The following is a 26615-nucleotide window of genomic DNA, read 5'->3' as shown; positions in this document are numbered from 1 at the left end:
CAGTGTTAGCTCTCATTTTGTTCCAGTGTTGTTGTTTTGGACCCCATTCACTTTCATTACATGGACAAAAACAGCTGAAACATCTTTAAAATATCTTCTCACCCTCATGTCACCCCAAACCTGTATGACTTAATTTCTGAGAAACCCAAAGAAAAGCTTTCGTCTTTACAATTAAAGTCATTGTTGTTCCACTGCTGTTCTTCAATATCTTCTTTTGTGTTCCATGAAAGTTAGTAAGTCATACAGGTTTGGAATGACATGAGGGTCAGTAGATATTCTGTTCATCATAGCCTCATTTTCATTTATATTAAATCAAATATGGTGTCCACTCTCACTAAAGTCCCTCTACGTCACTTTGTGAGTGTGTGTGTGACTATTTTGAACCAATAAGCCCATAAAACACACTCCACCTTTGTGTGTACATCCCCATCTGCATGAGCAATCCAACGAGCACAAACCCATCACAACATCCAGATTCTTTCTTCATGGAGTCCTACTTTTCCATTCTTCCTCTCCCTCTATTGTTTTCTGACCGAGCCCCTCTGTTTGTCTCTTTGCAGCGAGTCCTCACGCCACGCCGTCAAGTCTTCATTTCCCGACATCGCCAATCATCCAGCAGCCCGGCTCGTACTTCTCCCACCACGCCATCCGCTACCACCCCCAGGAGACGCTCAAGGAGTTTGTCCAACTTGTCTGTCCTGACAGTGGTCAGCAAGCTGGACAGGTGGGCTTCCTTAATGTAAGAAGGAGCATTTTGTACATACATACACACTCCCACTACATTATTAATATCCATATAGACATCTAGTTGGCTAGATTGTCTTGTTTGTAGTGACTTTTGAACATTTGTGCAATGCAGTTGATGTTAAAAACATCTGTACAACAGGATGGTTAGAAGGATTATATAAAAGATTAGCGCTTATACCCTAAATTTACCTCACACAAGTGTTGCATTCTCAATGCTGCCACAAGGGGCACTATTGACGAAAACTGTCTTCTTATATGGTTAGTTTTTTCCCCCCAATTACTATAATGGCAGACGGCATCTAGTATCTAAAATTAGCTGAAGTTAGTTCAAATGTTTCTCTTGCTAGATACCTGAAAAACACATTAAGTGTAATTGCGAAAAATTTTAAGATAACTCTAGCACCCCCTTTATTACTGACTTTTATTACTGCACATTATAATACTAAAATTCAACTAATAATAATAATAATTTTTAAGTATATTTAATAATATTTGTTAATATAGATAAATAATAAATATTTTTTATATTAAAAGTAAATTATATATATATATATATATATATATATATATATATATATATATATAATTTACTATTTGTTAATATAGATAAATAATAAATATTTTTATATTAAAAGTAAATTCTATATATATATATATATAATTTACTATATTTGTTTAATATAGATAAATAATAAATATTTTTATATTAAAAGTAAATTATATATATATATATATATATATATATATATATAATTTACTTTTAATATAAAAATATTTATTATTTATCTATATTAACAAATATTATTAAATATACTTAAAATTATTATTATTATTACTAGTTGAATTTTAGTATTATAATGTGCAGTAATAAAAGTCAGTAATAAAGGGGGGTGCTGGAGTTATCTTAAAATTTTTATTTAATTTTAATTTTATTTAATTTTAATATAAAAATTATATATATATATATATATATATATATATATATATATAATGAATGTGAACCTGAAATCTCAAAAAAGCTTGAGTGTGTTAAAAATATGTATATTATATGTATACTGAAATTTTTTCATATATATTTATTAAAATGTATATTATGAATTATATATATGTTGTAATATATATATGTGTGTGTGTGTGTGTGTGTGTGTGTGTGTGTGTGTCTGTGTGTGTGTGTGTGTGTGTGTGTGTGTATTATATATATATATATATATATATATATATATATATACTGTATATATTGAAACAATCAAAAAACACATTCAAAAATAGAATAAATAAAAAGAAAAAAAAAATGTATATATTGAAACAATCAAAAAACACATATATATATATATATATATATATAAATATATATATATATATATATAAACATTCTCAAAACTTAATATTTTAAAGTAACCTAGATATTTAAACTACAAATTACATGACAATATAAATGTGATACAGAGATCCCAATCCTTTTGAGAGAGTGACCCAGCTCTGCAAACTGATGTGGCCCTGAAGGCCGGAGAAGAGACAGCGAGTGGTTTGGGTCATAGATTATGAACAGTGAAGTGCACACCGCAGCAGAATTTTTTATGACTAGGAGCAGCGAAAAAGTGCTGAGTACATTCTACTGACGTGTACATGTGTGTTACTTCTGTTGTGCCTGCTAGTCATATGTGTCCGGGAGTTAATTCCCAGAGTGTGTTTTCATGTTTTCTTATGTCCTCTTTCTATCCAGCCCAATGGGAGCAGTCAGGGGAAGGTGCACAACCCATTCCTGCCCACTCCCATGTTGCCGCCTCCTCCACCTCCCCCGATGGCACGACCCGTGCCCCTGCCCGTGCCAGACTCCAAACCTCCCTCCACCTCCACCGAGGGAGGCGGCAACTCCCCCACCTCGCCAAGTGAGTAATACGGCCCATCACCTGCCGTTACACACACACTCAACACTTGATCCTGAACATAAAGTGTCTTGGGTTTCCCAAGCATGTGTAAGCTTATCTTTAGTGTTTTTATAATAAAACGTGCGCAGTGTCCGTATCACTGTATCAAGCCTTCCTCTTAACAGCTGTACTGCTCCTGATACAATATTGATATTCATTTTGTGTGTGTGTGTGTGTGTGTTTACTTCACCACAGCCTACTCCACACCGAGCACGTCTCCTGCTCAGCGCTTTGTCAGCGTGGGCCCCAGAGACCCCAGCTTTGTAAATATCCCTCAGCAGCCTCAGGTGAGTACACATGCACAGATCCACAGAATCCCTGAAAGTCCATCAAGAGTGCTTGTTGTCTGTCACAATAGGCTTTCAGCACTTTTATGCCAGCTCATATAACTCCCTCGCTCGCTGTGAGAGCTCATAGCTGATTTATTGTGTGTAATTGGCATGTTCAGACTCGGATTAAATGGCACGGTGGCGGTAACCTTGATTTATACCCCTCACACACACATGTACAATCACTTGCATGCTACAAATTAGTTGTCATGTGGTAGAATTTATAATTTTGACATGGCTATTACAACATTTGGTCATTTTGAGGTTGTCAGCATCAGCCAATAGCTGATAAAACAAGCTGTTCATTTTTAATGGTCATTTACGCAACGTTTACTCAACATTTACTCAACATTTACTCAAGCATAAACAATTTGTTATGAGTCAGTTCTATGTTGAGTATATATTAGAAATAATGCATCGTGAAACAAATGCCAACTTTTTTTTCTTTTTTTACTTTTATGTAAAAAGTAAACAATGTGAATCTGTGAATCTCACCATCCCTAATAGATATTATACTAGTCTGTAGTATATAATCAGGTTGTGCATGAGTCATTTAAAACTCATATCGCTCAACAGCTAGTGTTTATATATTCATAAATGGACATCAGGATCACCCTGTTAATGTAAATGAACTTGTGTTTGTTTTTTGCAGTCGTGTAAATGCTAATGCCTCTGAAATGCCACCTGTAACCTTAATCGTCACACACACATATCTACAATGACAAATACAGCCTGTACCGCCACCTGCACTCACACAAACAGACAAAAAAAGAGCATGAGTTACCTCTGTAAAAGCAGCTATAACACACCAACACACACACACACACAGCTGAGATGATACCATGCTCATAGAGAAACACTCAAGACTGGATGGGATCAGAGAGAGATTGTGTGTGTGTGTGTGTGTGTGTGTGTGTGTGTGTGATATGTCCGGAGGCCTGCAGCAGCCTCCCATCGATTTATTGACTGTGTCGCAGGCCGCAAGACACGCATCCCCCAGTAGAATGGAGGCAGGTGTTTGTCAGGCCGGCTGGGAGGGGAGCAGGGGGCTGTTATTATTTATTGTTTGTATTTATTTATTGCTCCTGCCCGCCTCTGCCTCCCCTTCTCTCTCTCTCTCTCTCTCTCTGTCCTTCTCTCTATCACCTTTTCCTCTCTGCCTCCCTTTTTTTTTCGAGGTCATTTGGTGGCTAAGGTTCTGTCTTTCTATTTGTATATTTATCTGTGTATACTATATTGCTACTGCTATTTATTTTTTTATTCTTGTTGCTTATTTAGGGGTTTGACAAATGGAGTTGTTATAGGTTTTTTTTTCTTTTCAGTTCATTTTTGTTTTCATTTTGTAGTCCAGAACACATAATTGCACTTCAGTTTTTGTTGTTTTGTAAACTTTTTGTAAATATTTTGTAGTTTTTGAGTTTATTTTGGTTAAAAATATTTTTTGATGGCCATAAATAGTTGTATTGTGTCATATAATAAAAAGTATTAATATATTTAATATATTTAATTTATCAATATTAAATAAATAATATCAGTATTAAATTGATATTAAACAACTTTTATTGTATACAGACACACACATTATTATAATTTCTAATTCAATTCATATTTGGTTTTGTTTTATTCCCTAACACTCTGAAACATTTTAGCGAGTTTTATTCAATTCATATTTGGTTTTGTTTTATTGAGTTTTAATTATACTAGGGCTGTCAAATGATTAATCACGATAAATCACATCCAAAATAAAAGTTTTGTTTACATAATATATGTGTGTATACTGTGTATATTTATTATGTATATATAAATACACACACATGCATGTATATATTTAAGAAGAATATGTTATGTTTATATATTAAATATATTTATATATAATATAAAATATAAGAATATAAATATATAAATGTATATACATGTAAATATTTTCTAAATATATAATTTATGTGTGTGTATTTATATATACATAATAAATATACCCCTGTACACATACATATATTATGTAAACAAAAACTTTTATTTTGGATGTGATTAATCGTGATTAATCATTTGACAGCCCTTATTTATATTTTTTATTTTGGATATTTTTTTTTTTGTTTTCATCATACTATTTTAGTTTGTAATGCTCTAACACTCTTAAATTAAACAGTCACTTTTGTTTCAGTTCCCTTTTGTTCTGTTTGTTTTTCCTTTCATTTGATGTTCAGTCCGCTTTGTTTTAACATCTTAAAATGATGTTCATGTGAAAATAAACAAATAATCAGCCCTTCAAACACCTTAATTGTTGCAAGCAGGTGCAAGGCAAAACAATGTGCTTGTTTGCTAAATTCATTATACAGTACTTATTTATAAAGCAACTTTATCATTTTACTACATATCTGAAGTTGAAGTTTAGGCCATAACTTTGGTTTTTAAATAACTATGAGGATTTTCGCAAGCTATTTATCATTCTATAGAAGCGAGGGCAGCGAAACTCTTAGATCAGCTGCGAGAGACGTCTCCCGAGTGCCGTCACCCACTGTGTCAGTGAACTCTTTGAGGCTCTGTCTAGCCAGACAGTGATTGGATTGTGAGTTTATATTAAAGCACTGTATGAGTTTCAGACTGGCCATATTGACGAGCCTGTGACCCCACGGCAGGGTTCGGTCGCACCATTTCATTGGCCTCATAAGCTGGTGCGGACCACCCTGGGGCGGACAGGACAAAAGTTACCCGCGGTGGCCGGCGTGTTTCGGGGGTGGGGTACAATAGAGTGTGAAAGTGACGGGCAGACGAGAATGATGTGACCCTAACTGTAAACATTCCTAGTGGCCCAGCCTTGGTAACCAGGCAGAGAGCAAGAGACGGGACAGTATGATGGAGGGGTCTGCCATGGGAGGAGGGGATGGGAATGAAAGAGCAGGGTGGTGGGAGGGTGGCAGCGCCCTCAGGGGTTTGCTGTCATGGGAGCTGTTGGCGCTCGCCCTCTCAGATGGAGAGGTTGGCACCACATGCAGAGATATACAGACGCAGGTTTGGGAGCAGAAGCGTCGTGCCTGTTCAAACTGAAGGGCCACTTTTTAGCCATAGATTTAGAAGGCAACATCACAAAAATGTAGATAGATAGATAGATAGATAGATAGATAGATAGATAGATAGATAGATAGATAGATAGATAGATAGATAGATAGATAGATAGATAGATAGATATACACACACACACATTTTATTTTAGAAATCTATAAATAGACAGATAGATGGAATATATATATGTGTGTGATTTATATTAAATACATTATAAATTAAGCATTTTATCCAGTGTTTTTGTTACACATTATGTACAATATATAATTGCGTACAAACTGTATATGCATTATGACATTTTATATCATGTAAATATTTTAATAATATTAAATAATATTAGAAAAATGTGAAAAAACATTTTTGTAATAAAAATTTATATTTTTGTTATATAATATATTTACATACACATTAAAGGTATTATGTGTAAATATTACATTTCTTATAAAAATAACTAGATTCATGTTTTTTATTTTATTATTAAATTAAACATTGGAGTAATAAAAATTATAAATGTTTTTATGTAATATATAATATTATATACATTTTCTAAAATTATATATATATATATATTTGAACCCTGATCTGCTTGCATGCTTGACAAAAACCAAAATCAATCAATTCTGATCAATAAAGCACACAAAAACTGCAAACACACGTGCACAGTCCCATAATCTGCGTTTAATTGTGCAGCTTGCAGGTACTGTAGCCTGACCCCAGTCCCGAAGCAGAGCAGATAAAGCAATGATTCATAAACAGCCTTTTTAATCAGAACGTGCTGGGAGGAACTGAGTATGATGGTGAGCACAGATAGGCACAGCAATGTGACACATACATATATACACACACACACACACACACACACACACGCAGGCAGTAAATCGGTTCCATAGAGGCTGAGATGAGAACGGTGGCACCCTTGGCTTTTATTCACTTTCTATAAATGTTAGCATGCGGGAGAGATAACATCAGTAATTGACTCTTGTCCTCCACGTCAATTTGCCGTAGTTAAGCATCTGCGGAGACGTCCCCACAAAACACACCTAACGATTATTACTCTAATTCATAATAAATGTTCATTCCAGAGACAAAGAAATCCCAAAAGCCTGCAGGGAAGGTGATGCCTCCTTAATAGTGTTGTTTAAACTAATTTTCACCCACGTGCGTTTCCTCCCAAAGCCAGAAGAGGGCAGCGCGCCAGACTGCCGGACACACAAATTAATTACCCAAGATTGATTTCAGCTCTATGCTCTGTGTCACACCCCAGAAAATCACAGGCTGCTGTTTCTGTCAGAGCACATACACGCTTCCACAAATCTGAAACGGGGATGAGAAGAGCAACTGTTTCCCTCACACCTGCGAACACCGCCACTCCTCCGCCGCTGCCGCTCTAATAATAAACAACATTAATATGTTTATATCCCCCTCAGGTGTGAGCTGTTTGTTTGGGGTCATCTAATGGACTGCCGCACTCCATTTTCTTTTTTCCTCCGTAGCGTCTGATGGCAAAATGTAAATAAATAATGTAGTAAATGTCTGCGGGGTCCCACAGGGAGCTGTAATACGTGGCTGGGCAGTTTGGGTTTGAGATGGCTTTTATAAGCACTGCTCTCTGGGCCCGGGCTGGTTTGCATTACATGAGGCTGAATTCCTCTGAGATGACACTCATCCTCAGGCACTTTAGTGCTGCTGCTGACTCAGCACTCCTCCGTCCTGATGAGATTACTCCTGCCATTGACTGCCAGTTAAAGGACCAGACCAAGATTCCCAGCCCCCCGTTTCTGTCGCTCTTCTATCTCCTCGGATCGTTCTTCCTTAATCTCTACCACCTGACTTTCTCGCATTTCTCATTCCTCTACGCAATCGCCCCAACTTGTATAACTCCCACTTGGTTTTAACTCGGAAAATTCTGGCATGTCGTTGCAAACCTATATGATTTAAAAGAGATATTTTGAAGAATGTGCTTGTTGTACGTGAATGAATGAGGATTGAGGCTTTCGTAAAAATGTGGTCAATGCGACTCATCTGCTGTGTTCCAAGTTTTCTGAAGATTCACTATACTGTTGTGAAAAAAATCAGGTTGTTATTCACTGATACTCTTCCACTCCAGTGAGCTGGTGAGTCCAATTCTTGAACGAATCATTTACTAGTTTAGTTAAGTGAATTAATGACTACTTTAGTGAAATGAATCAACTGATTCAATAAAAAGATCAGTTTCAAAAGTCATTCAGACAAGTTTTGAGAACATTTTTATTATTAAAATTAAATATTTACTAAAAATATTGTTATTCTCCCGAATAGTTATTATATATTGTATATGTATGTGTATATTATCAGCTGTTTGTTTTTGAAATCGCTTAGTTCTATGAACTGTATCAGCTGATTCAGTGAAGATATCCAATTCAAACAAATGATCTGTTAACAAATCATTCGGATTAGTTTTATAAACTGAATCAACTGATTCCTTGAAAAGATCCAGTTCAGATAATGAGTTGTTCACAGATCATTCACACTAGTTTCTGAACTGCATTAACTGAAGATCTCATTAAAACAAATGAGTTGTTCACAGATCATTCAGACAGCTTTTGTGAATATTTTCACACATCATTCAAGCTATTTTTCCGAACTGCATCAATTGATTCACTGAAAAGATCCAATTCAAAATAATGACTTGTTTATAAATCATTCAGATTAGTTTTAAGAACTGAATTAATGGATTCACACACACAAAAAAGGTCTCTTTCAAAAGAATGAGTTGTTCATAAATCATTCAGACAAGTTTGGTGAACATTTTCACAAATCATTCAAACTATTTTATGAACTGCACCAACTGATTCACTAAAATGATCCATTTTAAAAGAATGACTTGTTTACAAATTATTCAGACTAGTTTTGTGAACTGAATCAACTGATTCACTTAATTTAAAAGAATGATTCGTTCATTCGTACTGTACTTCTCTCATGAATGAATTTCAGTCAGTTTCTCACACAAAGTTCAAATATCACAAATATCACAAGAGTCATATAGATCACTTTCATGATACTTTTATGGTTCCTTTGTAAAGCGTGAACACTTCAGTCCCCATTCATTGTTCATTGTAGTTGTTAAAATTGTCTTTTGTGTTCCACCAAATATAAATCCAGTCGTACTGGTTTGGAATGCCATGAGAGTGAATACATCAGCATTTTTATTTTTGGGTAACTTATCCCTTTAACTGAGTTTCAATCTGTCTCTCAGTCTATTAACCGCTACCGTTGCATTTCATTTCCTTTCTCCTTCCTTTTCCTCTCTCTGAAGTCTATTTCTGCGTGTCTTACCTTGTATCGCTCTAGCAGATGTGCTGCAATGTGTGTTTGGTGTGTGTTATTTGCATGAGGTTCCTTCCCCTCCACCCCTCTACTTTCACTACATTAATACAGCTTTCACCTTGAAGGCTTTCAGACAGGGCACTAAGGCTATTGATGGGTAGACTATAGCTATCTATCCATCAATTACAAACGCTGACGTACGTCCTTTAAAACCAAGCCCCCTCACGCCGAGAGCTCCGATTCATTTTAGCGAATAAGCATGTTAGGACCGATTGCTTCAGTGATTAAAAAAAGTCACTCAATAGTCTATCCATTCATCCATCTCTCTATACACACATACTGTAAGTTATAGACATGTATGTGCATATATATATAGCAAAACTGCAGTGATTTCTCACACAATAATTTACAATTTATTATTGATATGTATAATGTTTATAAATTTTAATTTTTTATATTTAAAAAATTATAAAATGTTATTTATCTATTATTTACAAAATTATAAACAGTATACACATAATTTTATGTGTGATATTTTTATTTTATATATGTGTGTGCAAACCAAACAGATGTCTAATTATAATTACAATTTAATATTTACAACAATATATAAATATTTATAATAATATGTATTTACAACTGAATAATAATATTTACTTATAATATATAAATAGGGGGACCATACGTGGCATTTTTACGGGACACGTCCTGACCAGGATTTTTATATTGCCTAAAATATCCAGGTTTTGGCTGTTTGCGCTGCGCAGACCGATCGGTGTATGACATCCGTGAGAGCTCTAGAGAGCAGACGCTCCTTATGCTTTCGAATTGCTCTCATGGTACTTTGATGTCAAACACAGATCGATCTGCGCAGTGCCGCTTCAAGTCGAACAAACAAATGAACACTTCTAATCTTTATGTGCATTTGAATCGCTTTGATCATTCCCTGTAGATCGCATCTTCTCACGCGCTGTGATTGGTCGATTATGTGCAATGCCTGGACGTTATTGGTCAAGATTTTTTTCAATCATTAAGTTCAGCAAGCATGAAAATAGGGAAAAACAAAGCCAAATATAGAAATCCTGGCCATGACATGTCCTATAAAAATGGCATGTATGGCCACCCTATATATAAATGATTTAATAAAAATATAAAAAAATGCAAAAAAAAGCATTATATATTAAATATATGAAATACATTATATATTAAATATTTAATATATAAATTACTGTTTTTGTTATTATGATGTTATAAATATTTTTTAAATGTATAATATATTTTGAAAATGTAAAATTCAGAAATATTCATAAAACATTAAAAAAATATGTAAATGTGTAAAATGCTTATGATCCTTACTTCATTGTATTACATTTTCAAAAAAATTTGCCATTTTAAGTCACAAAATGGATAAAGCTTCAAAATTAAAGCTTCAGAAAATCCAGAATGAAAATGAATGGATTCACAATGGTTTACGATTCTCTTGTGTCAGTGCAGTTCTCCTCTACAGTCAAGTGAATCACAAACGCTCATATGAATCATTAAAAAGAGCTGATTCGGAAATACAGTTCATTTGGGAAATGGACATCTCAAAACCCCACAACAACCCTCTGTGACTTCACATGGCTAATGCTAACCGCAGGCCACAATGTCACTGTAGTTGCATGGAAATGACTTAATCCCGTACAAGTCTTCGGTAACACGTTATTATAAGGTGTCCTTGCTACACATTACATATACTTACTATTATAATTAATTATGCATAATTACATGCAAGTAACCCTAAGCCAAACACAAATCCTAACCCTAACCAAGTAATAAGTACATGTAGTTAATTAATATTACTCAGTACTTGTATGTATAATTACACTGTAACAAGGACACCTTAAAATAAAGTGTAACCAAGTCTTCCAAGATTAACTATCCCACAATGCAACCATTCATGTTAGGAAGTGATCCTTTTACACTTGATGTTTTATTCCAGGTACGTTTTTACACCGATCTAGGTTCTGTCACCCCTAATTAAATCTTAACATCATTCATTAGTTAAGAGTCTATAAAACTGATACGGATGTGTGTGATACCACTTTAATTCCTCTGGCACAGCATTCCTCTTCACGGCAGAGGACTTTTGAGGACTTTTTGGAGCTGAGAGCCAATGAAAAGATTCATTAGTGCTGCTTGCTAAGCCAAGAATCATCATTATTATTGATTATACTTGTCTATTGTTAAAATAATTGAATATTTTAATGTGTTTGCTTAAATTTTTCAGAATGATTTAAATATTTTACTGATTTATTATTATATTCACAGTGCATTTTATTGATTTGCTTAAATATTTTATGTTTTCTACTAGTAAATTATTATTAATATTGTTGTTATTAATAATAAAAATAAAGATAATAATAATAATCATCATCATCATGCATTTGTATTGTAGTTTAACATTATATCACTTTTAAATATTTAAACGTTTACATAAATTATTCAAGTTGTTTATATTTTTTCACCAGTATATTATTATTACTACTACTACTACTACTACTTAATAATTGTAATAATAATAATATTCATAGTTCATGTTTGTTATAGTCTGTTGTTTAATTTATATAGTTATATTATTATTTATACTGTTAATTTTTATTAAATTAAAGCTGCTTCTACAGCTGCTACTAATAATATTTACAAGCTACTACTAAATATATTGTAGAAACTTAATTTTCTGTAAAGCTGCTTTGCAACAATTTGTATTGTGAAAAGCGCTATACAAATAAACTTGAATTGAATTGATCAGATGTAAGTTTATTGTAGTCTATTGTTAAATACCTATTTTAATGCATTTATCTATTATTTTTACTGTTAATTAAGTAAATTATTTACTTATTTATTTATATGTTTTTGCATATTGGTTATTGGTTAGTTATACAGTAAAATAATCCGTATCATATCAGTGGATCATGAAAAATTATTAAGTTGATCTCTAGCAAACACCTCTGATATTCCACAGAATGTGTCAAAATATAGTTTCTAATTGATTTATACAAGATTGTTTTTTCTTTATTTAGCTGCATTTGTTCTGGTTCTGAAAGGCCGCCCGTGTTGCAAACGCAAGAATGACAGGTTGTAATTTCACACGTTTTATTGTCTGTCTGTCTGTCTGGTTCCCCTCTGTGCTCCTGCGTGCTGCGTATCTGCAGACTAAATCAAAGCTGTCAGCTCAGCCTCTGTGCTGTAACATAAGCCCACTGTCCACAAAGTTACGGGGAGTATCGGAGAGAACCCAACACGCTCCTGCTCTCTGTGCACAACACCGTCTCCAAAAGTCTTCTTAGGACAGGAGAGGGATGGAGGGAGGGAGAGAGGGGAGGGGGGATGGGGAGGAAAAGTTTCAGAGCGGTCGAGCCGATAGACAAAGACACAAGGAAGCTGCACTGCACCGGAGCGCAGAAGTCCAGAGTCAGCAACTTCTATTGATTAAAAACTAACCTTCCAGTTTCTCCGCTGCACTTGCGGTGAGCAATAGAATTTAAACGAGCCGTAAGCTAGAGCCTTACACTCCGATGTCTGGGACATTTCCAACCTGATAGAAGCCACTCAATCTCACAAATCATTTCATTCTTCTTAACTACATTATATCATTTGCCAAATTAGCCTGTTGAAGCTTTCTGTGAAGCCTAGACAGAATATGTAATGAACTATTTATGTCTTCATTAATAATACACATTATTATTTATCATATTTGCTAAGAAATATGTAATTTTATGAAATAAATGAATATGTAACAAGTATACACACTCACACACACACACACACACACATATATATATCTAAACATAAATGCAGTAACAATTATTTACGAGAGCATAATTATGATAATAAACAGTTATGAGACGTTACAATATCTTTATGTCTTTTGAATATTTTACAATTTCTTTATAGACTTTATATAGTGTCTTTGGATGTGTGGTATATAATATTCCATTAAAAATCTCATAGGCGTAAAAATAACACTGTATGTGAAGTTATGTGAATATAATGCATTATGAAAATATTCAAAATGCATATAATTATTTAAAACAATTTAATAGTATTCACATATATCTTTAGTGTAAGGCATCATATTGTATGTGTGATATAAGAAAAATAAAAAAAAAATGCACTTTTTATGAAGTGTTTATATAATACATTAGCCTGAAATATTAAAAGTTTGCAATTAGATAGATATATATAAGTGTGCAATAATGACAACAAAATAATAAATTGGTGTGCAGCCTTGTTTTGTAATTAGAAGGCAGCCCTTCAGTGCTTTATTTTGATTGGCTGAAAACTCTTGGCTTAATTAATCATGGCTGCTGATTGGTGGACAGCATGCACGCATGATGAGCTGAGCGGTGGGAGGAGCGAGCGAATCACTGAACACTGTGAATCAATAGCGTGTGTATTTGCAGTAGGGGCTGGATGGGACGGGACGGGACGGGATTGGACGGGGTGGATCGCATCGCATCACTCGGACAGAACACCAGCCAGAAAGAGAACAGCAAGAAAGGGAGCAGGGAAAGAGGGATCAGAGAGGGAGAGAAAGAAAGAGGGATAAGGGCCTTGCTAATGATAGTCACGTATACGACTGTCTGGTTGTCCCTGGCAACCAGACATGATGTAACACCAGGATGAACTTGAACTTGGTGGGAGGAGGGAAGTTGGAAAGAGGAGGGGAGAACGAAGTGAAAAAGTGGGCGAGAACCGAACGACACTTGCTCACTTGCTGGAAACGTGAACAATGGAGCGCAGCAATCAATAAGCCCATTTCACTGAAGGATTACAGGGGTGCACAGACAGCCGAGCGCTACGTGTGGCAGAAAGCGCTGCAAAGGCATTCAGAGACAGGGAACAGATGGACAGGAACAGGAAAAGAGACAGTGTTGTTGAGCTGAGCCCTCACAGAGTCAAGCACCGTCTTAAGACCTCACCACGCTGATACATAAGTGATCCGATAAGAAAACAACAAGCAGTTTATGCTTTTCTTTTTGCCATTATAATACAGATACTGAATTAATTACAGGTCTGGGGGTTATACCAAGTCTTAAACCTTCCAAAGAAGGTAAAAACAAAAGGATTGGGGGTCTAAGTTTACATGAAACTGCAGTCTTTTTTTTCTATATGTATATTCAGCTAGAAAAGAAATGCAGGACAAGACCTGATTTTATCCTTTGAGAAGTGATTGTATCATGAAAGTGATCTTTTTGTGACTGGTGGTTGGAGAGGAGAGGTTGAAAATACATTTTGATGATAAAACAGTTATTTTTTAATTAACATGCACTGATGAATCTTGCACAATTACACCAGGAACATGTGTTAATTAAGGTAAAAAGTAAGTTTATTATAGCTTTACATATTGCAATTATATCACAAATCACAAAATAAAAATGAGAAAATTATACAATGATTAAATGAAGAAATATATAATAAAATACTTTTATATTGAATATAGTATATATTAACATGCAATTAATATATTATACATTTATTTTAATAGGACTTAAAAACATTTTTAGAAATATAAGAAAAAATATAATACAATTAATAAAAAAAAATTAATTAGAATGATAAAGCAGACTTGGGATCAGGGTCAATACGATTTTAATGTTTTTTTTTTAAATAAAGAAGTCTCTTATGCTTATCAAGGCTGCAATTGATCAGTAAAAACAGCAGTATCAGGAAATATTATAACAATTTAAAGTAACTGTTTTCTAAGATATTTTAAAATGTAATTTATTCCTGTGATACATTTTCAGCATCATTACTTGAGTCTTCAGTGTCACATGATCCTTCAGAAATCATTCTAATTTGCAGATCTGCTGCTCAAGAAACATTTCTTTTTATTATCATTGATGAAAACAGTTGTGCTGCTTCATAGTTTTGTGGAAACCGATCTTTAAAAAACAGAAAGGTAAAAAAGAAGCATTTATTTGAAATGGAACTTTTTTTACTGTCACTCTTTATAAATGTTATGCATCCTTGCTGAAAAAAAACCTGACACCAAACTTTTACTTCAGTAGTGTAATAAAATATTAAATTATAATGATTTTTAAAAATCAGATTGATGCCCAAATGAACTAAATTAACCAGCTTAAGACTTGAAAGTTATTATATAGTTCACACACTGCTGATGATACTGATTGTTCATTGAAATCCTTGAAGTTGCACACCAAACCTCACAGATCTGTTCCTCTCTGTCTCATTGCAGTGGTACCTGGGCTAAAGACTCCCGTCACGGACCGGCCGCTCCCGAGGTCACACGACCACCCCCTCTGTCTCCCCTGAGTACGACCCGCAAACATGTACACCAGTCTGAACAGAGAGAAGCCACTTGCTGCCCCAGTACCGGACAGACCCACAGCATGGCTCCAGCAGAACCCCGCCAAGCCCTGGAACAAGAGGAACCGACTCAACACGCTTACACCTACTTACTATATATCTATATAGTCCATATGTATTCTTCCATATGTATGGTTTACATGCCTATATTCATATATAGTAGCTGTCCAGCTCTTCTGAGGGTGGAGCTCAAAAAAAAAAGAAGAGCTTTGTTTTTTCGGAAATGTGCACGTTTTTTTTTTTTTTTTGTTGTGTTTTTTTTTTGTTCATCATAGATGGTAGAGGAGGAAGTAGTATGATGAAGTAATAGAGGTTCTCGCATCTGTGCCTGTGGTCTTAAAGTGAATTCTAAGGCATTTCCAACACAGTCTACGGCCAAGGGTCGCAAACCCACAACCACCTGGAGGTCGGAGCTCTGCCTTTCAATCACTCGTGTTTTGACGGATCAATCCGATTTCCGTATCAGTGAACGTTGGAGGTTTCGCCTGGGTCAGATATGCCACCAGCTAAAATCTCTATTGCGTCTTCTGGCCAGGACCATTTCCTCCCCCTTCCACCATCATCACCACCATCATCAACACCATGTCAGATCAAGAACTGTCAAGGACTTAACCAAACCCAATTTTTTCAGTTATTTTGTGTAATTTTGGGGCAGGCGATGAAGTCATGAACGGTGATGTTTGAAATCAGGTCATTTTACGGTATGCTAACGGGAGATCTCCCCACTTGGAGGCATGTTCATATTTTGTGTTTTTCGTACAAAAATTATAGCTATTCTACTAAACCCCAGCGGAAGGTCTGTCGCACGCTAAGGGCCGAGTGAAGGTTCAATCTTCCATAAACTTCAAGAAAAGGTTAACCGTGAATACTGAATTGAGGAAAGTGCAATTTTGTTGGGTTGATGTTGGATTGTTAAATATCTTTGTAAGATAGATCGTTGAAACGATTGTTGAAAAGTATATATAAATATATATATATTTTTCTTCCTAGTCCGTTCACACCTCCAGGACTCTAAAATATCGGGGTACAAAAAAGAAAAAAAAAAACACGTAAAGAGAAAAATAGAACAAATAGCCTTGTGAGAAATAAGGGGAGCTGTAATTGATTTTTCTGTTGTTGTTTTTTATGTGTTTGTTTGTTCATCTTTTGTTAGCATTGTAGAACAAATATCCCTTTAAGAAATATCAACGTTTAAACAATCAATTTAGTTTCCAAAACACTACAGCAGTTATTTTAATTTAACCGAGCACATACTGAAATACATACTGTAAGAAAAATAGCCGTTCGCGAAATCATGAAAGTATAAATCGACTGTTTTTAAATCTGTTCGATCGCGAACGCAAGAGGCGAAATACTGAACTAACTTCCTCGCAGGCACTTTCAAAAGTGTCGGACAAAAATGTGAAGATCAAAAAATGCATCCAGCTTCTCTCGCATGCAATTTTTGTTGTTTTTTTCGAGTTTACGTTTTCGTTCGTTTCCTGTACGAAACATATATATATATAAATATATACACTTACAGTCTCATCCACCGTCGATCAAAGCTCAGTAAAGTTTTTTTTTTTAAATGAAAGAAAATAATCTGCATGTTCTAGTATTAGTGACAAATTTTTACATAGATTACGTAGAGTTAAAGTAGTGTGAAAAATATTGTAATCCCAACATCAGGCACTTGCCGATCAAGTATTTGTTTGGTCCTTTTAAAAAAAAGGGTATTTTTATTGCTGTTCTCACAATCAACCAGCTAAACATCTCTCTGACTCTTCTTAGCTTGTCGTCATTTCTATAAAGTCTCCCTTCATCCTTTATTCCTGTCAGAACAATCATTTTCATATGTACACACTTCAAACTGCACGAACAATTCCACATCGATGTGCCTTGAGCGATGGTCTAGTTCTGAGTTATTGAACAAGCTGCAATGTGGAGATTTATTTTAGCTTTTTTTACCCCACCTTTCACATGTAGTCCATTTGGAGAGAGTGAAATTAGTGCTAATTGATAATACACAGTATTGCTCTCCATTTAACTACATATCGCCACTTTCGGTTATCCATTGCTTCGAAAATCCCATGGTTTACACTGCAGTCAGTCGAAAGTCAATCATTCGCCCAAGAAAAAGCGTAATGTGAAGGTTTTTATGTCATCAAGCCCCTTTTCTCTGATTTAACAGTAGTGTATTGATATTTATGGATGTTGCTGCAACTTCTAAATGACGACTACTTTTTCTTTTCAGTCTTCCTTTTTTTTCCCGTTCCCAGAGATGAATAATGATAATAATGAGATTTATATGCAATACTTGCTTGCACTCATGTAGACTTTTTTTTCTTCTTCATTTTTTTTTTTTTTTTTTTACGACCAAAGTGAGCACTTGACAGGTCAAGTGGCTGAACGTCAGTGTGTTTTTCATGCACATGACACGAGAAAACGCCATTGATCAGCCTCACTTGGGTTTCACGCAACCAATTATCAATGTTTCCGCATACTTTGTGTTTTTTCGGTCATAATCAAGCCTTAAAAACAAGGAAACTTCCTTTCCATCATAAACACGCAAGAGCGAACACGTCCAGGACAAAAAATATGCCCAGTTTTTGTACATTTTGACAAAGTTCCATGTTATATTAATTGTTTACCTGTTTATTTTCTATTGCATATATCATATAAGAAAAAGAAAAAAAAAATGATGGGGACGAATTTCCCAGGCATATGATGTGATGGTTTAGTAGTTACACTTGTGTGTGTGTGTGGGTTTTTTTTTTTTTGTTTTTTTGTTTGTTTGTTTGTTTTGTCATTGTTCTTGCCTACCCTTTAGAAATGAGTTGGGCATTACTTTCTTAATCGTCTGCACTAAATATAAAAAATGACAATTGTGATAATTGAGAAAAAATACAGAAAAAATAGCTTCCAGGACTTAAAAGTGCGAAGGGAAACACGATTGCACGGATATTTTTTTGTCACAGAGACCTTGTTTAGAGCAGCCTGGCATCTAATCAGCGAGATTGGCTGTGTGTGTAAGATAATGACAAAATTGCACCCTTTTTAAAGAAAGAAAAAAAAGAAAAAAGAATTTCAAGCAATAGTTTGGGCAGTCTGTTTTGTTCTCGTGTTGTGTGTGTAATTTAGTTTTTTGGTACAACATTGGAGAAGACGCGGGAGAAGCGAACAAACCGAATCGATTAGAAACGAGAGTTAGGGCGGACACACCTGAGTATGGGAGATTTGATGTTTGTATATTGTATAGTTTTATTAATTACACTGATTTTAAAGCTGCCCTATTTTATAATGCAGGACTTTTGTAACATTGATTAAATGAGGAAAAACTAGTGTTGTGAATTTTCTGATTGTTTGTATTAAGGCCACATAAATAGAACTGGTTTTGTTTGTCCTCTGGGGAACTGGATTTAAGTTGAAAACTTCCTGTTTCCTGTTTTTATTTTTTAATTTTTTTGCTTTTTGCTTTCCTTTTTGTATGTATTTAAGGACTTATTTCTTCTTTCGATGGTATAGAAGTATTCCTATACTTGAAAAGTGTAGGATGCTGAGGTGAAAACCCCATTGTAAATGGATGTTACAAGTATGCTGTATGTTTTGAAGGTTATTTGTTGCATCAGTGTTGATGAAGCTAAATCTAGATAATTCTGAGGATGTTGGTAAGAAGAGAGCGTTTTTATGCATTTTAAAATTAGTTTTAGGCAGAAGACAATGACATAGACAGCCAAAGGATGCCCCTATTATAAATGCATCTAGGCATCTTTTTGTGTTCACCATTCCATGCAGGAAAATAAACCGCTTGATATGCAACATGATTCTTTTTTCTTTTCAACTTCTTCATCTTTCTTCCACCGCCCACCAGCACACACAAAGACACTCGAGCGACGTTAAATGATGGGAAGGTCAGTCACGATGGGCCGTCGATAAAGCCATTCCTCACTCGATTCTACATTTCATGTAAAAGCAAGGCCCTCAGGTCCCATAACTCACACAAAGATCGCTTGATGGTGGTTTAAAACACTGAAAAGACATACAATTACTCAAAAAAAGGAAGAACTTTGACTTTTGCTGAGGATAAATGGACGATGTTCAAACATAAGGACATTTTGAGTCCTTCATGTCCTGTTTTACAAAAAAATTCAAATTTCCCATCCCATTTTGTCACTGTTCAGTTTGGTTTAGGTTATGCTGTCTTGTTTTGTTCACACAGATTATATAAAATAATACAAATAAGTAGAGTTCAGCCAAAAATGAAAATTGCCATCATTTACCCTCAAATTGTTCCAAACATGTATGAGTTTCTTTCTTCTGTTGACAGGGAAAATATGTTGACGGTAGCCATTGACTTCCATAGTATAGAAACAAAAAATAGTATGGAAGTCAATGGCTACCATCAGCTGTACATAAATGATGACCGAATTTTCATTTTTGGGTGAACTATCCCTTAAACATTTTCCCATGAAGAATAACATCAATTTAGTCCTGAAACAGGGTTGAATAAAGGTCCCGCAGACCTTTATCATTTTTACGTCCCCATTTTTGTGAGCCTTCTTGTTATATCGCTTACATTCATTTGAGGCGGGAACAAAGCATTGGATGGTCTAAGGCAAATATACGGCTTGTATCAGGGTAATATTCAAGCATGAGACATTTTAAGTCTAAAAAACCAAAAACACAATAAGAGAATCAAATATACGTCCATTCACTGCAATGGAGAACTACAGGTTTGATTACAGGTACACATTTTTCATTACTCTAAACAAACCCATATTTCACTTTTGGGGGTAGATCTGCAGAACAGGACCTGATGAGGACCTTAAAGGGCCTGGGTTGACCTTCAGGGGCCCATCCTGTGAATAAACGTGTTGTTAGCTTCATCATACCATGGATTTAACCCCATCATACACCAGTGGCAGGTGGCTTGACTGCACCAAACGGTATTATTACAAGGTGCTAACTCTTGCTGATAAAATGGAGGCTAACTGGAAACGACCCTGCTTTCTGATAGCATAGCAGCGTAATCCGCATGAGAACTATGCACTGACGACACGCTAATCTAATCACAGTCTGGTACTTGCACCTTTGCCTTCCTCTTTTTTTAAGAACTTGTATCGAAATCAAAGGAATAACTAAAAGCAAACCAGCATTTTACATGAAGTATCTAAGAAGATCAAATGTAGTGCCTGTGAAAAACTGTTATATCGCTCTCTGAATATCAAACCAGTTAACAGTTTGTAATCGTTTCCATTTTCTCAACACCACTATAGCTGTTCAGTAACCACACCCTATAAACTGCATGCGCCTCCATAACCATCTGATATAAACATGACTAGATGATCTAACCCAGCTCTGCTACCAGTCAAAATCCTCCAAGAAGCTTCTGCAATTCATTCTGTTTACTTGTTCACAACCAGTTTTATCATAGTATCATTGCATAATGAAGTCAAGGTGTTTAACATCTACTTAATTACAACGTACATAAATTCTGCTCCATGTCCTACTGTAGCCCTCAATATATATCCATTATCTCCAACAACAATCAAGAGGGTCTATGTTTCCTTCCTAAGTATGATATTCGTTCTGTGTCGGCAGAAGAGTGTACATGTGAGAACCGTTAATGGAACCAAGTGAATTTCAGAAGGTCCTCCACTTGGAGCCAACTAAAGGATAGGACTCAAGCATCAAGGAGAGTGTTGGGACTCGAAAGAAACTCTAAACCTGAGTGTAGTTTGCGTACCTACAACATCCAGGACTATCAAATCCAACCCCAAGGAAAAGAGGTCTTGCAGCCGATACTATCCATAAACCAAAACATACAGCAAATGGTTCCGATTAAAGTGTTTCCTCTTTGTTTATACTGATTATTAACTATCTTAAGGAAATGTTGTACCACATTTTCTGGAAACAGATGTTCTTGTGTGTATAGTCTGAGGATGTTCAACTAGAACTTATGAACGTGTCGGTTTCTGTTCAAAATTAGCCAGCGACTGCGGCCCTAATCATAAAGAAGACAATCGCGGTGGTTAGCGTGAAAAATGACACATGAATCTCTGGCGTGATGAAGGCCACTTCAACCAGCTCCACCACTCCAAATCGTCATGTCCATCATCATCATCCTTCGTATATCAAACCCCATCTTCTGAGAAAACGTAACTTTTTTACAAGGCAGCGATTTTGTTTGAACTTGTACAATTTGATTAGTACGAAAAAAGTACGCAGGAAGGTTCAGAAAGGGAGTAGGCAGATTGCCAATTCGCCAAATTGTAAAATAGTTACGAATCACCATGAGAGTGTGTGGGTATCTCATACAGCTCCATCTCACGTCGCAGAATCACCGTATACATACTTACTTTTTAGATACAATCGAAAAAAATGCATAAAAATAAAATAAAAAATCAATAAAACCTTGTGCCTCTAATACATTTCCTGAAGAAAACTTCACGTTGTATTGGTACCAGCTCCATAACTAGTTCAACGGAGCTTCTGTATTTGAGCTGTGAATGACTTTGTTTGCTTTCTCTGAATTTTCTTCCTTGTTTTTTCTGTGTGTAGTGCCATTGCCCCTTTCTCTTGGAGCCATTAGTGTCCACCTCCATTGACTCAATTACTAAAAGCGAGATGTGCATTTCCTATGCAACAACAAATGAGACAAAAAAAGAAACTGAAATAAAAGACGCTAATGCTGTACACCTCCGTGTCTGGCTTCATTCCTTCGCAGGTTCCAACCCATTGCCGTCAAAACCGCCTCGCTTCTCTTTATACGAGGCATCCAGAATGAGTTACTCATGTGGATGGTTTGATGAGTACAAAGTGTGCAGTGTGTTGGGCGGCTTTAAGAGATGTTGTGTGTAATCCAGGCACTTTGTGGTTAGTTTGCTGATGCCAGCTGTCTGAGCACAGATGGAGGCCTGGGCCGCACTGCCGGCGTTCTCTCTCGTATGCCGGTGTCTCGTGTTCATGCCTCGTTTGATGTTGAAGTGCCCCGTGGCCTGCTCTCTGAGAGCTGGTTACGGCTGGAGGAAGTGGAATGAAAGCACGCTCGGCACATGAGTTCATCGATACCTTGAGAATGTGTGGAAATAAATGGCCAAATAAGATTACGTTTCCCTGAGGTTTTAATTAGGAAATGATGTAAACGTTGACTCTGAGAGCATTTAACACAAATGAACTCTCGCAAACAGGCGATTCAAATGGGAGGGGTGCAAAACAAGCTGCCATTATGCTACCGTGTTATAAATGTTAATATGATGTTCTGAGAGAATATCCAGTATAATTATATCAGTGGCTTCAACACACAGTCATGAGACATAAAGGTAAATATAAAGGAAAAAACAAATATATAAAAACTTAAATCAAATTTCAAACTGTACTTTCAGTGTTAATTTCGACTTCTAGTATCATATTATTTATTATGAGTCTTGTTATCGTTAATTAAAACATTTTCTATAACTGAAATAGAGCTGAAATAAAATATCTCTACATTTTAAATGAAAAACTTAAAAACAACCAAGAATTAGAAATGTTGCTTTGGCGTAAGTTTGATTTGAAGTACTAAAATTACTTAAATGAAACCAAAAATAAATAAATGAAAACTATATAGAAATATTTAATAAAACAAATACAAATTAAAACTAAAAAAACAACTACAGTAGTACATAAATAATACTAAACTCATTCTGATTAAAGCATTAATACATTTTTTTAAATGATTGTAATAAATTAAAATATTTTAATTAAAACTGAGTAAAAAACAATCCAAGGAATTAAAAACAATACACTAAATTAGGGTTTTAGAAGAAGAAGAAGAAATAGAAACTGGTTTGGGTTAAAAAAGGTTTTTGTCATTTTGCATATTGTTAACTAAAATTGCACTGTCTGTGCCATTTTAGAATAAAACTAGCTAAAATTGGCTCAGATCCTTTCTTCAAAATATGTGTATGGGTTTTCTCCCCCCTTTTTTGTCCACCAGGCAAAAAACTTAAAGTCAGATCACATATAAATATAACAGGATACTTATCAACTCACAATTTGAGGTATTTGAAGCACGAAAGGATTACAAGTTGTGCAACACAGTTTAATATTTAATGAGAAATAGTAAAAGTGATGCTATCCTTAGCAAACACCACTAATACCCAAAAAAAAAAAAAAAAAAAAAAAAAAAAAAAAAACATTATATGTAAGAACAAAATGTAATGGCACCTGAAGAAATATTTGCCGCTCTTTTACAGCACAGTTGACACATGACTGACTGAGATGAGCTGACTTTCATTTGCGGACACGTGCGCCTTAATCAATGCAGGTTTGTGATGCCGTCACCTCGGCAGAGCTGCTGACTGTACCTCTACCTCTCGCTCACTTTCCCTGAGAAGTGGTGTGACAGTGAACTTGGATTCCCTCAGGGGAACGGTGCAAGCGAAGGATTGGGTTACAGGGCGAGAGACAATCCCGAGACGAAACCGCAAGAGGCCCCGTGAATAATGCACAAGCAACACGGGGCTTCGGGTTTCCTCGCCGGGATCGGCCCGTCTGCACTCGCCCTGCCCATCGTGAGAGACACGCACACACCTGATCCCACGAGAGGCAAAAGGTCAAGGGGTCCAAGCCTTGGGTGTGGAAGTCACTGCTACAGGAGCACCCTCAGGTGAACAGACATGTACGTTATTGTTTTCTAGTATGCATACTTGTATTTGCATTTGCGGAAAGATGTCAATGCACACCATTTTCAAGTTCAAGTCCACCAATGTAAATCTTGTCTGGTTTGACAAGAAAAAATCACAAAAATGGCAGATATGATTGGTCAGATCACCTGTCAGTCAAACTCGATGCTTGTTCATGTTTGGGGATTTTACTGAGATTTATTCTGCAGGATACATCGTTACACCAGTAGGTGGCGAAAAGTGACTGGAGGAATCATTCATTCACACGATTTGTTCAAAATACTGATTCACTAAGAAACAAATCAAGTAGGCTAGCTGCCTTTATGAGCATCATAGTTTATCTACCTATTTGTTCAAAATACCTATTCGGTGAGGAAGGACACAGTGGCTGTGTAATAAGTGACTAATCAGATTATTCATAAATCACTTTGTTCAGATATGCTGATTCATTCTGAAAAGAAATGAAAAGAAGTGACGTTTTTGTGAGCGAGTGTTTGATTCATTCACTCAAGCAATTCATTCAAAAGAAATGAACGAAACACCATTACTTTGTTTTGATTGGAGAAAAAGACATTATGATATAGATTATCTCTAAGTGGAATTTGTTAAGCATCATAATGTACCAATAAAAGTTTGTGAATGAAAGTTATTCTAATGTAATAATGACAAAATGTAGGTTGGTGTCACTAGGTTGTATTATTTTATTAAATAATTGCAATATTTTTAATACAGTTTTTTTTTTTATAATATATATATAATATTTTTTATAATATCTATATATATATATATATATATATATATATATATAATTCATTTTACTTATTAAAATTATTTTTATAATGTCAAAATAGAACGAAATTTGAACAAATATATAATAACTATATATATATATATATATATATATATATATATACACCTGGAAGTCTAGTCAGGTCAGTAGAGACACAGCGACTTTATGGATGCATCGACTACATTTCCTTTCCTTTCTCCTCTCTTCTCCTCCTCTCATATTTTGCAGGGTGTGCAGCCCAGCGCCTCATTAAAACCGTAGATCATAAATTGAACACTGACTTAGAGGGGCTAATCTGGGATTTAGAAGCCATTCAGTGAAAAAAGATAATTAATTTCACTCACATTTGCCGACCACAAACTGGGTGAAGAGCTTAGTGAAGATGCACATGAATTAGAGCAAGTCTTTAGAAAGTTCTAGGTAATCCCATGCAAAACGACTTTAGGAACGGTGTTGTGGGTATGGTTGACTGCAGCCTCCGAGCAGGACCGCTTCACACACATTAACGTTGTGAATGAACTGAATGCAGCGTAAAAATGAGGCATATTGAAAAAATAACAATCCACTGCCCCGTGCTAAGCTGAAACTACATCCGTAACAATCATGAACAAGCAGCAATGTTTTCACTGAGCACGCTGGTAAGGAATAAAAAAACACCATTGATTATAACATTCATAACAATGAGCAAAATTTGATGGAACAGGGCAAAAACTTGTAATTTTGTAGCAATGCAAAAGCATACAGTCATACATTTTTTATGGCACTATATTCTTAAAGAATAGTGGCCCTGAGTGCTAACAGGTTTATTATTTGCAGGTATTTTGTAAGAAATATTTCTTTAGTTTTCTAGTTCAAGTATTTAAACACTCCTCAAATGAGTTACATTTAGAAGCAACATACAGTAGATATTTGTTTTCAGAAAACATTGTATTCTTGTCTTGTTCCATTAGCAGATGTTTTCTCTTTTAAGCCAAATCCTAACCAGGCAGGATGTAATGAGATCCAGTCTTTTAAGTAGTTTGTCTATCTACAATGAAAGTGAAAAAGCTGTGCAACACAACACAGTCAATCAGAACATATTTGGGGGATTTTTGGACCAATGATATTGCAGTGTGGACGAGGTTACACGCCTCAGAGCAGTATAAATAGAAACAGGTCAACAAAATTTTAATGCTCAACTTAGCCAGGGCTGATTAGAAAAATATTTTTAGGCAGGAATATCACATATTTTTGCAATGTTACAGTTTATTATTTGATACATCAGGCTTTTATAGCTCATATAGTGAAATATAGGAAAGAAAAAACACAGTTTTATTCAAAATTGAGAAACACACACACACACACAAAATTGAGAAACACACACACACACACACACACACAATATTCAGTGCAAGTTGCTGATATTCATATTCTCGAAGAGTAAAAAAAAAATCTCATA

At 35.4% G+C, this 26615-nt stretch overlaps 1 protein-coding gene across 12 annotated transcripts in view; it reads left to right on the top strand.

Annotated features, from left to right (window-relative positions):
- LOC109047527 (nuclear factor 1 A-type) overlaps window positions 1-16005 on the top strand; it is a 146279-nt gene extending 130274 nt beyond the window's left edge. For 9 of the 12 annotated variants that reach the window (XM_042711785.1, XM_042711788.1, XM_042711795.1 and 6 more), the window contains 4 exons: window positions 561-739; window positions 2471-2636; window positions 2871-2962; window positions 15612-16005. In XM_042711785.1, the coding sequence (XP_042567719.1) occupies window positions 561-739; window positions 2471-2636; window positions 2871-2962; window positions 15612-15626 (452 nt within the window). In that variant the 3' untranslated portion in view covers window positions 15627-16005. The remainder of the gene's footprint in view (window positions 1-560; window positions 740-2470; window positions 2637-2870; window positions 2963-15611) is intronic. The other 3 variants (XM_042711789.1, XM_042711786.1, XM_042711794.1) reach the window with 1 other exon arrangement.
- Window positions 16006-26615: the final 10610 nt, after the last annotated feature.

This window comes from Cyprinus carpio, chromosome A22 (assembly GCF_018340385.1).
Source record: "Cyprinus carpio isolate SPL01 chromosome A22, ASM1834038v1, whole genome shotgun sequence".
NCBI classification, from domain to species: domain Eukaryota; kingdom Metazoa; phylum Chordata; class Actinopteri; order Cypriniformes; family Cyprinidae; genus Cyprinus; species Cyprinus carpio.
Note: the sequence above shows the minus strand (reverse complement) of the source record. Positions and strands in the feature narration are given on the sequence as shown.